The sequence below is a fragment of the Asparagus officinalis genome, unplaced genomic scaffold (assembly GCF_001876935.1).
Source record: "Asparagus officinalis unplaced genomic scaffold, Aspof.V1 AsparagusV1_Un453, whole genome shotgun sequence".
Classification (NCBI taxonomy): Eukaryota; Viridiplantae; Streptophyta; class Magnoliopsida; order Asparagales; family Asparagaceae; genus Asparagus; species Asparagus officinalis.
Genome location: NW_017972718.1, coordinates 52,059 through 70,153, shown reverse-complemented (window position 1 = coordinate 70,153; position 18,095 = coordinate 52,059). Strand labels below are relative to the sequence as shown.

The 18,095-nt window shown below is 38.7% G+C and overlaps 2 protein-coding genes and 1 long non-coding RNA gene across 4 annotated transcripts in view; 1 reads left to right on the top strand and 2 right to left on the bottom strand.

Moving 5' to 3' along the window:
• LOC109827807 overlaps positions 1-15,232 on the top strand; it is a 16,193-nt gene extending 961 nt beyond the window's left edge. Inside the window, exons 2-3 of one of the 2 annotated variants that reach the window (XR_002243512.1) lie at positions 71-129; positions 14,957-15,232. This is a non-coding gene — a long non-coding RNA (uncharacterized LOC109827807). The remainder of the gene's footprint in view (positions 1-70; positions 130-14,956) is intronic. The other variant, XR_002243511.1, reaches the window with a different exon arrangement.
• On the bottom strand, positions 1,881-14,538 carry LOC109827806 (cytochrome P450 CYP82D47-like). The gene is made up of 2 exons (XM_020394827.1): positions 13,453-14,538; positions 1,881-3,924 (listed from the first exon to the last, which is right to left on the bottom strand). Exons 1-2 carry the CDS (start codon positions 14,395-14,397, stop codon positions 3,310-3,312), a joined length of 1,560 nt encoding a protein of 519 aa, XP_020250416.1. The 5' UTR covers positions 14,398-14,538; the 3' UTR covers positions 1,881-3,309.
• A 1,609-nt stretch (positions 15,233-16,841) lies between the features above and the next one.
• Positions 16,842-18,095, bottom strand: part of LOC109827809 (cytochrome P450 CYP82D47-like) — a 4,650-nt gene continuing 3,396 nt past the window's right edge. The window contains exon 2 of the mRNA XM_020394829.1: positions 16,842-17,534. Within this exon, the coding sequence (XP_020250418.1) occupies positions 16,920-17,534 (615 nt within the window). The 3' untranslated portion in view covers positions 16,842-16,919. The remainder of the gene's footprint in view (positions 17,535-18,095) is intronic.

Sequence of the window (18,095 nt, the reverse complement as noted above, 5' to 3'; positions counted from 1 at the left end):
TTTCCTGCTTGCATCATGAAAAATACTGATAATTCACCAATTTTAATTTGTGAATGCTTCGATAACCCAGCTAACATGGGCCTTGTATCATACATATCTGGTTGCTTCTGGGATCTCACCCAATTTAAGGTAATTTATATTTTGACACCTAATCTTGCGTATCTATTCCTGCTTTTGGGCAATTCACTTTTATTAAACTGTTTATGAAAGCTTAGTTTTGTAAGTTTCCAAATGGAGAAGTTCACAAATATTGGGAGTATTTGTTCGGATAGATCCAGTCGTTGGACCATTTTAACATAACGCATATCAACCAGCTTCACAAGCAGGCCTATATGCGTCTTCAAAGCAACATGTAACTCGTTAGCAGCCATGCCAGGGGTAAAACTTAGATGCAGGTTTTAAACCCCAGACCTCTGACTGTTGTACAAGACTGCAGCACCATACAAATAAGGTTGATTTAGTTAAGGAGCATGAATAATTTATGTGATTGATGAGGATTCTTTGTCTTTCTCATAGAAATTAAGTGAGTTAGTTGACTTAGTTAAGGGGTGTATAATTTACCTTATGATCATGGATAATTTTTCAGTATAGTTAGTGGCTTGATTAGTTGTTAGAATGTGTTAAATTCGAATAATTACGTACGTGACACGTAGTTTCCTTTGACCTTAATATTTCTCAGATTTAGTCATCATTGATAGCGGAGTAAGAGATTTCAGAGAAAGGATGGATATGGGCAGATGCTTTTACTGAGTCCTACGTTCTTTCCTATAAATCTTTTCAGTTCGTTAAAGTTTTTCTACAAAAAACTACTTCATGAAATACTTTCATGAAAGGTGCGGCTGTTCAAGGGTTTGGGAAACTTTGTTTTTACCATTTGTTGTTGACTAAAAGGATTTGAGTAGGTTATACATATATATATAGCATTAGCAAGAACTAATTCAGCAATATCAAAACATGATTGGGCAATGAGAGATCTATGGTTCAATAACAACCACAATATTTATTTTTAGAAAAAGAAAAGAATGTAGCCAGCATGTATAATTTACGTAAACAAGATTTCACTCTTAACTAAGAAGAATGGTAAAACGATTACTTTTGAACCATTAAGATCTTTAGGCAGAATATGTTAAAAGTTTAAGATGCCTAAAAGAATCCTAAGTGGACTGAAACACTAAGTTTTTGTCATTTATATATGGCTGCATTTACCTCAAATGATATGTATCTAATGAAATGATATGTATTATTCAGAAACAATATTGTGCTCCACATCATTTACTTGCTCTGCTCTTTTTCTTTTGATTTTTTGGTACATAGAAAAGGGAAAAAAGTTTTTGAAAATTTAACAATGGATGCGAGGTTATGGAAACTACATTTTTGAGTAAAAAAAGTTTTTCTTTTTATCCACCAATTAATTCAATCTCAAGGAATAGGGTAAATCAGCAACTAACAAATATGATATATTTGGCTGTATTCAGGTAAAAAACACATATTTTAAAATGTACATATTTCATAATTGACTCTTAAAACACTCTATTTGACTATTATGTCTTCAGAGTATGTGTCTATTAAACTTAAAGCTAATAAGTTCTCTATAATTTTTGTGTATGAGATCTTTTCAAATCTAAAATATAATTTTTCTGCATGAGGTCTTTTTAAATCTAAAATATAATTTTAAAGAATTTAACGTTGTTGTCTTACATACACACGTATGTGCATGTGATAAAATTTGATTTTTACCTGTCTTTATTGAGTTTGAATATAAAAAATAGATAAATACTAGAAAGAAAACAGTAAAAATAAAGAAAATGAAGGAATAATTATTTTTTAATATGATTAACTGTGTTTTCACAGACTAAGTTGTATTTTTGAACTTATATTGTATTTGTCGGTTAGAACCTATGGACACACGACACACAATGATATGATTAAAATTCACTTATGCAATCTAGTAATTTAGGATAATTAATGTACTTATGCATTTCCTATATTTATTTTTGGTCCCAAAAAAATAGAGAAAAGTAAACGAAAGATAGATGAAAGGTGAAGATTGTCTGATTTGTTTTTTTTTTTCTTCAAATTGGTACAAATGATAAGGATGATAATCAGAGCCCATTTATGAGGTGCTCACATAAAGAAATAGAATATCGATCAGGGGTTTTAGCCCACTAACAATCAAGTTCACCTAGCTCATTCCCACTAAGCCGGGGTGGATGCTGGTGCTGGAGCCGTCACCAGACTACTCAGCTTCTGTCCCCATCAGTTATCCTCAGCCTTCATCAACGTAGCCGGAATTAATATTTGATTACTTGTATCTAAAAGGTAGTACCCTTCATTCACCAACTTTTTCTAGCGTGCACGTCAACTGTTGGTCGAATTGTTCATTCCCAATCTGTTGAATTGTCTTCGAGTTTTAGGAGCTTGTTATAATGCTAAGCCCATTTGGTATCCTTCAAAATTTTGACTGAGAACTTGTGTCCATATGTACAATGATAAATTCATTGAATGGGCTTCATGCAAATAACGGGCTTTTGAAGTCCAAATTATCTGAATTTTATATATTTCCTTTTAAAATTTCTTTCATTCTGAAAACTAGAGGTAAACCCTTATTGTCTCCACTTTTAATTTGCACCTTAAAACAGATTTATCATTAATGGATTGGAGGATAAATTTGATTGCTTACTCCATTCAGAGATGCATCTTCCATCACCACCAATTTAACTTCATTGAGAATCGAGATTTGAGAATACCTTTGTTGACCCTGAAACCTACACTGATGATTTGTTGTTTACTTTTGACGTTGAAGACCAAATTTTATAAGAAAACAAATAGTTGTACTAATGCCTTACTTCTTTGAATTTGTTTATAAACTTAGACAATCTAATTCCTTATGTCACTGTACATTCTATCCACATTGATAATCAGTATCCTCTCCCTGAAGCCAGAACTGAGTGCAGAAAATAGCTTTACTTCTCCCCATCTGCCTACAAACTTATTATCTATGTTAATATGTAACATGAATCTAAAAGTAAACTATAGCAAGATTAGCTAAATAAGTAGTACAACTACTGATTTGAGATTACTCCTCTTAATTAGTCTAAACTATTTGCTACTAATAAGGATTACTTTAAGAAGCTTTTGTGTGTGCTTGGGACATCTTCTAATGAGAAAGAAGAATTGGAATTTATAAGAGAAGAATTGTATCCATAGTTATTAGTGTAAGTGATTAATGTAGATGCGTGCCTACATACACAGAAGTACCATAATACTCTTTGGTTACATGCAAACCAGCATGTTACACAATGATCATCGTCATATAAAGAGACCTGGAGAAAGTCGTGGGGCGAGCATGACTTCTAATGAGGAGAGATTGGGAATATCTGGGGCTAGATAACGATTACTGGGGGCATTCCCTCTCACTTGAAATTTAAACCCTTGAATCAAACGAGCAAGTGTAAGGTGCATCACTTGCAGTGAAAATGATATCCCTGGGCATGCCCTCCTTCCTGATCCAAATGGAATTAGCTCAAAATGTTGGCCCCTCACATCGATTGAGCTCCTGGACAAAAATCTCTCCGGCTTGAACCTGTATGGATCAGACCATGCATTTGGGTCCCTTTGCAGCTTCCAAATGTTCACAAGTACTTGGGTTCCTACTGGGATGTGATACCCCTGTATTTGGCAGTCTTCTATGGCCACATGTGGCACAATCACTGTAGCTGCTGGGTACAATCGAAATGCCTCCTTGATGACAGCCTGAAGGTACACTAGATTCTTTATGTCAGATTCTTCAACAAGCCGGTTCTTGCCAACCACCGCATCCAATTCCTCTTGGACTTTTTCTAACACGTGTGTGTTATCCAGTAGGGCTGCTAGGGTGTGTACCATAGACTTTATTGTGTTGTCAGTGCCCCCAAATATCATAGCCTTTACAGTAGAGGAAAAAAATTACAAGAGTTTAATAAAATTTCAGGCATGATGTCAATTTGAAAACTATTATATGAAAGTCTACTTCCCTCTTGGCTGTCTCATATTTATTTATAAACCCTCATTGATAAAATGCATTACCAAAATAAGGAAGGATTCAAACCTTCAACCTAACTCTTAATATGCAAGAATTACATTTTGGCTAAATTCAATTCGAAGTGCCTTAACTTTGTATAATTTCATCTAAGAACTTTGAGCAACTATTATTTTACTCCTACGCAGAAACAAACTGTAACTTGTTTCAGTCCAAACTGTTTCTTCTGTAGTTATTTCATAAATACTTCATTTCATAAATATTTTATCATTTTTTTTGTAGGAGCAAAGAGGAAAATTTTATTGATCTTTTGTAGGTTGTAGGAGTTGGCAAGCTAGAACATTCTCCATGCACATACACAAATATGTCATTCAGTCAGTCAGTCAGTCTGTGTGTGTGTATAGTAGGTAGGTTTGGCCAAAATTCACAGAATGGTTTATTTCCTTTGTAGGTAGGTAGGTGGGCCAAAATTAGCAGAATGGTTGGTTTCCTTTGCCATAAGCTCCAAAATTAGCAGAATGGTTGATTTCCTTTGCCATAAGCTTGATACTAATTTAGATTGTTGAGTGATAAACTTGGCCTATTCCTTGCGAAATTTCTACATAAATAGCTCCCTGTGAATTATTATTCCTTTCCAGAAATTTGACTTCTAAAACTATCTCATCTTCTATGGCTTTTATACCATTTACTTTGAGATAGGGCACGTGTGTTTTGAAGAGTACATGTAAAAAATTGGCTATGAAGTGCGTAAATAATAAGAGACTCCGAGTTTGGGAACTGAAAGTCTTTGTGAACCATTTAGTATGGTGGACCTTATGGTCTCCTTTTAATTAACTAAATCTAGCATCTCTGTTTTATTTGTCATTAATCATTATACAATGAATGTGAAACAGAGTCACTCAAGACTTCTGTTACAATAACCGAGACATGTCTTTGAGCACACACTGGTATAAGAAATTATAAGACCCCCAAGACATGATGCAACTGATATTGAGATCTTCCTAGATTTAATTTGGGTAAAGATGAAAGTAGACGTCATGGCCTCTGCCCTCCTACATCATCTTCTGAAGTCAGCTCTTTTTTTTAAATGATGAAAGAAAATCCTTCACAATGGCATATCTGCTGTTCATAGGCCAGGCCCATGGATGAAGAGTTATCTTCTTATTTTAGTGTGTGTCTGTGTGATTCCATTTGAAATCGAAAAGAGAAACCCTTGGCAATTAACATTAAGATGTTTCCGTTGCCAAGTACAAAAAATGTGTAGGTCACTGCAAACTGCTGCAACCATATAGCTAGACACCGAGTAAGTTGGATTTATCGTCTCTGCAGCTCTGAAACAGGAGTGGAAACACACTGCTTACTCCCTACCCGCAGATCTTATTAATTTGTACATTTTTGCAGTTTGTTTCAATTGGCATGGACGAATGGTTAATTTCCCTATCCCATAGCTAGACAGTAAATTGTGTTGGGGAATACCCGGGGCTATGCTAAACCCCTAAAACAGCAGAAACGCAGTATAAAGAAAAGTACACCAAGATTTAACGAAGTTCGACAAACTTGCCTACGTCCTCGGGAGCCACACAATTAATTTCTTATTAATTAACAAGAAATTACAATACAAAAGCAGATCTCAAACTTGAGATCTCTTAATAAATGCAGTACTCACACTATAGCTACAGTGTTTAATTCCCTCTCTTAAATCTAATCCCCCTCTTCCAAGTTCTCTCTTTTATTTTCCCCCTCAAATCTGAGCACTGAAAAAAAATCGCGAGAGGGGAGAGAAGGAGCTCCGCCATCGCTAGAGAGGGAGAATGCGTGAGGAGAGAGAGAAGAAGCAACAGAGGGGGGCTCTGGGTTTTCTTTTTATAGGGAAACCTTAGGTGGGCTGTCGACAGCCTGTCCCGCACTCAAACGAGTGCTCGAGCTCGTCTGATTCAACCCGGTCTGCGTTGACCCGACTCCGAGCTCGCTTGATGTCGACCGAGCTTGCCTGCATCTCACCTCAACCCCGAGCTCGCTTGGAGTTCCTCGCCTGCGCTGCGTCGTCGAGCTCGCCTGAACTTCGACTACGAGCTCGCCTGCAGATCTCGCTGAGCTCGTCTGAAGGAGCTCCTCGCCCGCTTGAGCTAGCCTGACAGGTTTGGTCTACACCCAAACTAACAATCTCCCACTTAGAAACCAAACCACCGTTAGCAGGCTATCTCAACAAGCACCTCTTCCTGTATGGCTCCGCCTTCATCACCTTATGCATGAAGGCCCACTGAAGTTACGCACAACTCCAGTTTCTGAATGATCACCATTTTTGTTAACATGTATGTTGGATTCTTGCTTCCTAAAATCTTCTCTAGTTTTAACATATCATCTTTCAACAGGGATCTGATAAAGTGGTACCGAAGCCCAATGTGCTTTGTTCTAGAATGAAATACGGAATTCTTAGCCAAGTGAATTGCACTCTGACTATTACCGTGCAAAACATTTTTCTTCTGTTTGAATCCCAGCTCTGTTAACAAACCCTGAAGTCATATCATCTCTTTACTGGCTTCAGTCGCTGCTACATACTCAGCTTTCGTAGTGGATAGAGTGATAATCTTCTGTATCTGTGACATCCAACTAATAGTTGTAGTTCCGACAGTGAATACATAGCCGGTGGTGCTTCTTCGATGATCGACTTCACCTTCGAAGTCTGCATCTACGTACCATTGTACTTTCATATCTCCCTTACCAAAGTACAAACACTTCTGTATGGTGTCTTGTAGATACCTCAGAATCCACTTGACCGTTTCCCAATGAGTTTTTCCTGGATTCGACATAAACCGACTGACCACTCCTACTGCATGACCAATGTCTGGTCTCATACAGACCATTGCGTACATCAAGCTTCTAATGACTGAGGCGTAAGGAACCTTAGTCATACCCTCTTTCTCTTCATCTGACTGAGGAGGCTGATCCTTTTATAGGCAGAAATGGCTGGCCAAGGGTGTGCTCACTGGCTTGGCGTCGTTCATATTGAATCTCTACAAAACACGGTTGATGTACTCCGTCTAAGATAACTTCAAAAGACCTCTCTTCTTATCTCTCGTGATTTGCATTCCAATGATCTTCTTTGCTGGACCCAAGTTCTTCATGTCAAGCTCCTTTGATAGCTGCTGCTTCAAACTCCTGATATCCTCTATATCTGCACCTGTAACTAACATATCATCAACATACATCAGTAAGATAATATAACTGGACTGATATCTTTTGAAGTAGTAACAGTGGTCGACGTTGTACTTCTGAAAACTTTCCTTGTGCATGAAGCCGTCGAACTTTCTGTACCACTGTCTTGGGGCTTGTTTCAGACCATACAAGCTCTTCTTGAGTCTGCACACCAGGTTTTTCTTTTCTTCTGAGAAATCTTCTGGCTGGTGCACGTCTATCTCCTCTTTTAGATCTCCGTGAAGAAACGTCGTCTTCACGTCCAACTGCTCGAGATAAAGATCTTCAATAGCTACAATACTCATCACTATCCTGATAGTATTGAGCTTTATCACGGGAGTAAAAATATCGGTGTAGTTAATTTTTTCCTTCTGCTGGAATCATTTGACAACTAGTCGGGCTTTATATCTTCTGGAGCCATCCTGCTCCTCTTTTACCCGGTACACTCATTTGTTGTGGAGTGCCTTCTTATTCGTGGGCAACTCAGCTAATTCTCACGTCCGATTTGAGATGAGAGACTTCATCTTATCTTTCATGGCAAACTCTCACTTGCTCGTATCTCTACTCTGACAAGCTTTATCTTAGCGTTTAGGCTCCTCTCCATCTGTTAACAACAGATAGTTCATATCTCCTGTTAGGCACAAAAGGCCGAGAAGATTTTCTCAATATCGGAGCTGGTGCGTCGGGCTCTTACGCACCGTTCTGTCCAACAGGCTCTTATGGCTGAGGATCTTCTGCATTGGGTTCTTCCGAGAGGTTACTCGGGACATCATATACATCTACAAATGTTGACTCGCTCTCTGAGTATCTGTCTTGTGCATGTCCTTGTACATCACCTTCTCGTTGAATATCATATCTCTGCTCCTGATACCTTCTTATTTTCGTTGTCCCAAATACGGTAGCTGAACTCATCTTCACCATATCCGATGAATGTGTATTTCTTGGACTTGGAATCAAGCTTATTCCTGTCTTGATCACTAATATGCACATAAGCTACATAACCGAAAACTTTAAGATGTGAGAAACTTACCTTCTTTTCGCATCATACCTCCTCTGGTATTCTATGCTCCAATGGAATCGATGGACCTCGGTTGATCAAGTAAGCTGCTGTGTTGACTGTTTATGTCCAGAACTGCTTCGATAGGCCTGACTGTATCCGAATGCTTTTGTCTCTCTCTGTCAACGTTCTGTTCATCCGCTCAGCTACACCATTGTGCTGAGGCATGTCGGGCACGGTTCTCTCCATTCTGATCCCGTGCTCATAGCAGAACTTCTTGAATCTGGTGTCTTCATACTCACCACCATTGTATGTTCTGAGTTTCTTTATTCTCAGACCGGTCTCATTCTCGACCATGGTTTTTCATCTCCTGAAAGCCTCAAATACTTCTGACTTATGCTTCAGAAAGTAGATCCATACTTTTCGAGAGTGATCATCGATAAAAGTTACGAAGTAGTGTTTTTCATCAATGGACGTGGTGATGGTTGGTCCCCCCAAACATCTGAGTGAACGAGCTTTAGCTTCTCCTTCCTAGGGGGTCTGCCACTTGTCTGAAAGCTGATTCTTTTCTGTTTTTCAAGTATGCATTCTTCACACATATCCATCTTCACTGACTGCAGTACTGAGAGTTTTCCTTTTGTGTGCATGATGTTCATCCCCTTCTCACTCATATGACCGATTCTCTGGTGTCACAACTTTAAAGTCTCATTGCCTGCTACAACTGAGATCAAACAGCATGCACCTGCTGTCATATACATGGTACCGGTCTTCTTGTCTCGGGCAATCGTCATTGCGTCCTTTGAGATCTTCCAATCATCTCCATGGAAGGTCGTAGTATTTCTTTTGCCAGCCAACTGATCTACGGATATTAAGTTCTTTCTCAGCTCGGGAATATGCCGACATTCTTCAGCTCCCATACTGACCCGTTCAACTTAATTTTCACTACACATTTGCCCACAATAGCACACGGTTGATCATCACCAAGGTATACATATCTAAGATTTTCGGAAACATACTTCTCGAAGAATTCTTTCTGAGAAGTAGCATGGACCGACGTTCCTGAATCTCACACCCAAGATTCCTCTTTGCTATCCAAAAAGCATATCAATGCGTCGTCTCTTCTTGAGGTGGAAGTGACATTCACCTCTGTCTTCGCCTCCTCCTCCTTCTGTGCACTCTTGCACTGATTCTTGTAATACCCGGTTTTTTCATAATTCTAACACGATAGCCTTCGAGCTGTTGCTTGGATTACTGGATTTGGACCTCCTGTCCTTTGATCTACCTCTGAGGTTTGATTTTCCTCGTCCGTTTTCTCTGGTTAAATTTCTATCTCTTGATTCTGTATGCAATACTGAAGAGGTTGTAGCTTCACCCGACTCTCTCTGTTGGATCTCCTCACTGAAAACCAGATCACGAACGTCGTCGAACTTTAACTTGTTGCTTCCCGATGAGCTATTCACAGCCGTGACTGTAGCGTTCCAGCTTTCTGATAGGGAAGATAAAAGTATCAACGCTCAAACTTCCTCATCAAACTTAATTTCAACTGAACCCAATTGGGTTGTGGCCGTGTTGAGTTCATTGTGGTGTTGTGCTATTGACACGTCTCCCGTCATTCTCAGATTAAAATAACCGCCTCATTAAATGAACTTTGTTCGCGACTGATGGCTTCTCATACATACTTGAGAGTGCTATCATAAGACCCGTCGTGGTCTTCTCCTTCGCAATATTGAACGCAACATTACGAGTTAACGTCAATCTGATAACTTCGAGGGTTTGTTTGTCTAGAAGGTTCCACTCATCTTCCTTCATAGAATCCGGCTTCTTCCCCGAAAGTGGTTGATATAGATTTTTCTGATACAGATAATCCTCTATCTGTATTTTTCAGAATTCGAAATCTCTTCCATCAAACTTCTTTAATCTCACTTTTTTTTATCTGCAGCCATCTCTCCCACTTAAATCTGACTTCCTTTAAATCATTTCAGGCTCTGATACCAGTTATTGGGGAATACCCGAGACTACACTAAACCCCTAAAACAACAGAAACGTAGTATAGAGAAAAGTATACCAATATTTAATGAGGTTCGACAAACTTGCCTACGTCCTCGGGAGCCACACAATTAATTTTTTATTAATTAACAAGAAATTACAATGCAAGAGCAGATCTCAAACTTGAGATCTCTCAATAAATGCAATACTAATACTGTAGCTACAGTATTTAATTCCCTCTTTTAAATCAAATACCCCTCTTCCAAGTTCTCTCTTTTATTTTCCCCCTCAAATCTGAGCGCTGGAAAAAAAATCACGAGAGGGGAGAGGAGCTCCGCCGTCGCTAGAGAGGGAGAACACGTGAGGAGAGAGAGAAGAAGCAACAGAGGGGGCTCTGGGTTTCCCTTTTATAGGGAAATCCTAGGTGGGCTGTCAACAGCCTGTCCCGCACTCAAATGAGCGCTCGAGCTCGCCTGATTCAACCCCGTCTGCGTCGACCCGACTCCGAGCTCGCTCGATGTCGACCGAGCTCGCCTGCATCTCGCCTCAACCCCGAGCTCGCTTGGAGTTCTTCGCCTGCGCTGCATCGTCGAGCTCGCCTGAACTTCGACCATGAGTTCGCCTGCAGATCTCGCTGAGCTCGCCTGAAGGAGCTCCTCGCCCGCTCGCACTCGCCTGACAGGTTTGGTCTAGACCCAAACCAACAAATTGCATTTACATTTAACAAACTAAACCTACTCTCTTCCAAACCTGTACACTCTTGATGGAAAGTGTATTGTTTTTCCAAAGCCAATCACTCCGCTGGAGTTCTAATCCCTTCTTGGAGAGCCGAGCTCCCAAAAGGACATGAAAGCATCTGTATCGTTTGGAAATGACATAAAACGAAATATAAAATCTATAAAATATAAAATCCTACATAAACACTCAAAAAAAAGTAAAAGAAAAAAAGAGTCCTGCATAATAAATGAGAAATCCTGAAGATTCTTATGAAACGTCTGTCACCTATAGTGGAATGTACAGTCTCAAACAAGATTCCCATCGGAAACTTGTATCTTTAGGATATTCTACTGGTTGCAGGGTGTTGATTATGTGGTAAATAACTTGTAAATATTCTTGGTGCAATAATTTAAGTATATAATTTGTCCATATTTTAGCGTTTGGCAAGTTGAAGGCTATGGTTTTTAAACTGTACCTTGGGCGATTATGTACCCAAAAAAATTAGGGAAAATTTGGAAAAACGATCGTTTTTTAAAAATAATAGGTAAAATCGACCGTTTAACAAAATAATTAGCAAAATCGACCTTTTTTTACACGGGACTACTAGTCCCGTGCAAAAAAAAGGTCGATTTTGCTAAAATCCCCTATTTTGCACGGGACTACTAGTCCCGTGCAAAAAAATCCCCAACTCTTGCGACCGTGGGAAACGATTCCTCCATCTTCTACTCCCTCTCCGCCCCTCATCCAAATCCCCCCCTCCTCCATCATCAAATCAACAGCCCCTCCTCCATCCAAATCCCTCCGTAGACCAATTTTTCTATTTAATCCCCCTCTGTGTCGGAGCTGAAATGAAGTAATTGTTGTAAGGGGCAAGGGGAGCTTGACAGCGAGCTCAGGGAGGTGGAGTAGGGGCTTGAGGAAGGAGGAGGGCCGGTGGTTGAGCTTGGGTCTGAGGGTGGAGGTAGTGGGGCTCTTGGGTTTCTTGAAGAGGGAGAGAGAGTGGGTGAACTGAGAGATGGAGAAGAGAGTGAGATGGAGGGGATTAAATAGAAAAATTGGGTATGATCGGAGGCGACGGAGGATCGGGTTTGGAGGATGGGACGGAGGGATTTGGATGGAGGAGGGGCTGTTGATTTGATGATGGAGGAGGGGGGAGGGATTTGGATGAGGGGCGGAGAGGGAGTAGAAGATGGAGGAAACGATCGCGAGAGTTGGGGATTTTTTTGCACGGGACTAGTAGTCCCGTGCAAAATAGGGGATTTTAGCAAAATCGACCTTTTTTTGCACGGGACTAGTAGTCCCGTGCAAAAAAAGGTCGATTTTGCTAATTATTTTGTTAAACGGTCGATTTTGCCTATTATTTTTAAAAAACGGTCGTTTTTCCAAATTTTCCCAAAAAATTACTATGGATTATATATAGATACCTATTTTTTAAGGAATTAGAGCACATGGTGCGTGCAAGAGGATGAAAGTTCTTGGAATTGTAGGTAACATAGATCATAATGAGGATTAAAGTAGTTGGAATTGTTGGTGCAGCAGTATAAATATATTGTCAGTCGAATTATAGAGGTAAAACAAACTGGTGAACAAAGTTCACTTCATAAACAGAATAGGATAATTAGTCATAGTTGAAGGATCAGTAGTAATATTAGGAGTAAAATTAGTCTGGTTCTTAGGATCTCTATGCATGAAAAACTAATAATTGTGGTGGAAACATGCCGCAAAAACATATATTGGCAGATTGGTACTTCTGCTTCTGTGGCATTTGGAAAACATATCCAGAAATAGCATTGCAACAAAATCTTACTACCTACTAGTACTATATATTTATGTTTATCAGGAAAAATAAAGTTTTTTGATTCAGTTTTTTCTTTCAATGGCTCGACGGCATACCTTGTTCCCATGAAAAATTGGAAAATTTCCTTCAAATGTAATTATCCATTTACTTCTGCTTTTTGCACCACGTTTTTTAGTGATTCCTGCCATTTCAGACTCTTTTTCGTATAGTAATATTCAGCTTCAAGCATATGGCCTTACTGTTCTTTCTTTCACATACTACGCCTAACGGACAGAAAAACATAAGTAGATATAAAAAGGAAATAATACGCATCGAGTGGAAAAAAAAGGTTTTCTTCAATTAAACAGAATAGTTTGAACCAAACCCTTTGCTCCTTGATTAATCATAATCGTTGAGTAAAAATGGAGAAAGTCCAGTTCTGAAATATCCTTGTAATAAACCTCTATGGATTCTTAAGTAGCATGTAGTATTTCGATAGGTGGTTTCAATTTTTTTGTTCTCATTTTGTGCTTTCTAACTAGGCTTCAATTTGAAATGTCAATAGCACTGATCACCATTCACTGCTTGCTACCTGAATTTTACCTCCCAGTATTTAGCAAGGGGTTTTACAAAGTCTTAAACTAAGCTCATTTTCCAACCCAAGTATAGAACAACTTAAATAGGTGTCCCAGCAAAAGAAGTGTCCTATAGATGTCCAAAACACAACAAAATTTAAATGACAGCAGGGGGCATTACACATACCAGGGAGGTGGCTTTGATAGCTTTATCTGGATCCATTTCCGGATGCTGGACATCTTCCATTGTCGATAACATCACATCTATAAAGTCACAGTCATCATTAGCCTTTTGAGAAGTCCTCCTTTGCCGATGCTCCTCAATCAAGTTACTCATAAGTGAATCCATGTCCTGCGCAGCAGATCTCATTGCAGTTTCATTCCCATTCACATAAACCCATTTCAGAAAAGGAAACATGTCTGATGGAACAAAAGCGGTTAATAGCTTGAAGAACTGAGTAACTGCCCTTCTAAATCTCAATGCTTCATCAGAGGCGTAGACGGTAGAGCCAAAATATCTCTTCCCAGCCACCATATTGACAATTATATTGTAAGCTAGATCCCCTAGTAATTGTTTCATGTCAACCTTAATTGGTCTTTGCTTGTTCTTTACCCACATCCCATGCAGTTCCTTCATGAACATATCAACTTCCATCGATCGAACATGCTTGAGCATCTCAAGACGAGTGTTTGAGAGGAGCTCAATAGTGGATATCTTGCGCATCAAGCGCCAATACGGGCCGTAAGGTGCAAAACCTAACACAGCGTTGTCATAGCCCATATGCCTTCCGGCTGCATAAGCAGGACGAGAAGCAAGAGCCTTATCATTGGTAGATAAACAATCCCTTGCTCCTTCCTCATTGTTGACAACAAGCATCCGTCGCTGGCCTAATCGCAGCATGAAAACTGGACCACACTTATCTGCCATGTCTCCTAGTACCTGAGCAAGAGGCTTTGGCCCTTTGAGGAGATGAAGATGGCCGATTACGGGCAAGGCCCCCGATGGCTGAGGAGCCTCCGTGTACTGTTTCATGCTACTTTTCTTCCTTAGAAGCCTCCCAATCCATAGGTTGCAGAAGAAAACCAAGAAAACAGAACCACAAACATATTGTAGCTGAAGAAGGAAACCCATTTGTTTCTTGTAGGTTTGTGGACTTAGTTGTAGAAGTGCTCTTACTTATAAGTTCATACTTCATAGTAGCTAAGACAACATGGTTGCTTAACTCTTCTCAACCACTGGTGGCCAAAAGTTTATCTCATGATTTAATTTTTGTCCACAGGTTAGGAAAAGCTTTTGAATAAGTCTACTGAAGACGCGTTACTGAGCGCATAATGTGGCTCTGTTGTTGTTGAGAAGTGAACAAAACAAGGCTTTGTTTGTTTTGACACAGGGATTGCATATTTTATTCTTGATGGTGTTCTTTTCAATTGCTCTTTTTCGTTGGATAGTGTTTCAGTGATCCTTATCAAACAAATTGACAGGGTGGGTTTTTAAATTATCCAGAAATGGATATAATAAGCTTTTTTTTTGGTACAGTGGGGGACAAGCAACCTTAAATGGTCAATGCCAAATCTTGCACCCAATCCAATTTGGGTACTTTTTTATTAGGAAAGTAAATATCAGCTGAGCTAATTAAATGAGTCATTTGTGTTTTAGTGATGAAGTCTCTGGTTTTTAAATTGACATACAGGCATGAGCAATACTGAAAAAACAAAGGGATAAGACGAAAGAAGATTGAATTATGGACGGTTCTTTGTTGACCTAGGCAGTCACCAACAGACCTCCTCAAGATGGAATTTCACTGTGTTCTGGTGGGTGGAGTGCTTTATTCATTCACTTTTTATTTCTTTGTCATATATTTTTTTGAGTAATTATTTGCTATTTGACCGTTGAGTATTGTACGTTCTTAATTTGTCTCACAGTTCGGTAACAATAAGCAAGCATTTCTCTGCATATTTTCTCCGCATATTGTTTCAACCATGGTTGTCATTTCACGGGCATACAGACTGTCATCCAAAAATAATTCATGCAAACTTGCGTGTTATTTAAGCTAAATACAAAGTTTTACTGCCTTTGAAGAAGGTGTTTTCACAGGCAGAAGCATATGAATTCTACTAATTTAATTTTGAAAGTTTTCTAAGTTATCCTTTCCTTTAAAAAAAAGAAAGTATGATTCTGCCCATTGGATCCGTTCACCGGTCAACTCTTGTGCATTATTATCTTATTATCCAGGAAATTTGCATGGTGATTAAAAAATTGATGAACAATTGCCACCTGTCCTATCCAAGTCTTTTGCAGTTTTCCTGCTTGCAGTATGAAAAATACAGAAAAATGCAAAGATTGCAATTTCTGATTGCTTGAATAACAGAACTAACATGTTCTTTGTTTGTGACATCACACAGATCTGGATGATATTGGTTGTTTCCTCCCATGTTTAATTATATTAAAATGTCCATGAAAGCTTTGTTTTGTTTTTCGTCAGTCCGGAAATATCCTAATGAAGCAGTTGACAAATGCTGGAAGTAGTAAGCATATAGCAGCCAAGAGAAGTGAAAAAAAGAAGTATTTCAATTAAATATAGCCACATTTATCTGAAATGATATGAATCTATTGAAATGATTCAGAAACAAGATTTGTGGTTCACATCATTGACTTTCTCTGCTCTTTTTCTTTTGATTTAATGTATGTTAAAAAGGAAAAAAGTTTTTAAGAATTGAACAATTCAAGCGAAGTGCATGGTTATGGAAACCACATTTTCAGGAATTAAAAAAAAACTTTTTGTTCCTTGTTCTTAATGGTTAATTGAATCTCAGAGAATGGGGTAAACTAGCAAACAACTAGACTTGAAGTTAGGTTTACGAATATGATAGATTCAGTATTATATGAGTAAAAACCAAACCATTAAAAACGTAGCACTTTTTTTTCCACTATCATGTCTTCCGAGAATTTGTCTCTTATATGATAAGTTCTTCAGAACTTCTGTATGTGAGAACTTATCAAATCGAAATTATAATTTAAAAGAATTAATATTGTTATATACATTATGACAATAATGAGTATCTTGACATGTGAGGGGATTCTCTCCTATAAAGTAATGCGGTTGAATCTCAGCCAAGTATAAAAAGACTGTTCTTTCTCTACTACTTTTAACTCATCCCTCATCACTTGCCTAAGGTTTAACTTGCTAAGATTTAACTACATTTGTATATGAGAGAATCCCCCTCATATGACATACAATACATGTTATTCTTTATATAAATCACTATTCTAGGTAGGTTAGTAAAACTGTAAAAGTATCCAAAGGCTAAAACTATAACTAGTGCAGAAAATAGTTTTACTCCTTTGAACTTGTTTACAAACTTCAAATCTGTTTTGTATACAAGATGACTCTAAAACACTACAACCAGATTAGCTAAATAAAATCCTACAAGGCTATGACTGCTAATTTTAGATTACTCCTCTTAATTAGTCCAACTGTTGCTACTAGTAAGTCTCTTTTGAAAAGTTTTATGTGCATCATGCTTGTGGTCATTTTATAATGAGAAAGAAGTGCAGATTATAAAAGTAGCCCAAGGGAAAAAAAAAACATATCAATATTTATTAGCCAACTTTATTGCCATTACCAGCATGTTATACAGACTTAATGATCATCATCATATGAAGAGACCTGGAGAGACTCGTGGGGCGAGCATGATTTTGAGTGTGGAGAGACTGGGAATATCTGAGGCTAGATAACGTTCACCGGGGGCATTACCTGTCGCTTGCAATTCAAACCCTTGAATCAAACGAGCAAGTGTAAGGTACACCACTTGCAATGAAAATGATATACCCGGGCATGCCCTCCTTCCCGAACCAAATGGAATTAGCTCAAAATGTTGGCCCCTCACATCGATTGAGCTCCTTGACAAAAACCTTTCTGGCTTGAACTCATCTGGCTCAGACCATGCATTTGGGTCTCTTTGCAGCTTCCAGAGGTTCACAAGTACCTGGGTTCCCACTGGGACATGATAGCCCTGGATTTGGCATTCTTCTATAGCCTCATGTGGCACAAGTAGTGTGCTTGGCGGATACAATCGAAATGCTTCCTTGATGACAGCCTGAAGGTACACTAGGTTCTTTATGTCTGATTCCTCGACAACCCGGTTCTTTCCAACCACTGCATCCAATTCCTCTTGGACTTTTTTTAATACATGTGTATTATCCAGTAGGGCTGCTAGGGTGAGTACCATAGAATTTGTTATGTTGTCACTGCCCCCAAGTATCATAGCCTTCACAATAGCAAAAACAAATTATGAGATATTAACAAATTGTTCATCCGTGATGTCATTTTGAAGACCTATTAGGTGGACAATAGTATATTGCCCTTCTAATTGACTCATATTTATTGATAAACCCTCATTAATAAAATATAATCCGAAAAAGCGGGAGCAGAACCTTTACTATTTGGCTAAACCTAATTTGAAGTGCTTACGACTATATACGTTCATCTAAGAACTTTAACCAACTATTATGCTACTGCAATGCAGAAACAAATAGTAACTAGTTTAAGCCAAAGGTGGCTATTCTGAAGCTTTTTCTGTAAGTAGTTTCTCAGTTGGCTAGAGGAGCATATCGGGGGCATGGTTTACCTATCTTTTGCGGGTTGCTGGAGCTGGAAAGACAAATTGTTTTCATTAAGTCCTACATAAATACAAGTACCCACATATGTGTGGGTCTGTGTGTCTGTGTATATTTATAATTATATATGTGTGTATGCAAGCTCGCATGCGCGTGTCGTGGTTTTTTTATTTTTTATTTGTTATTACCTCTTTGGTTGTTTTTTTTAACGG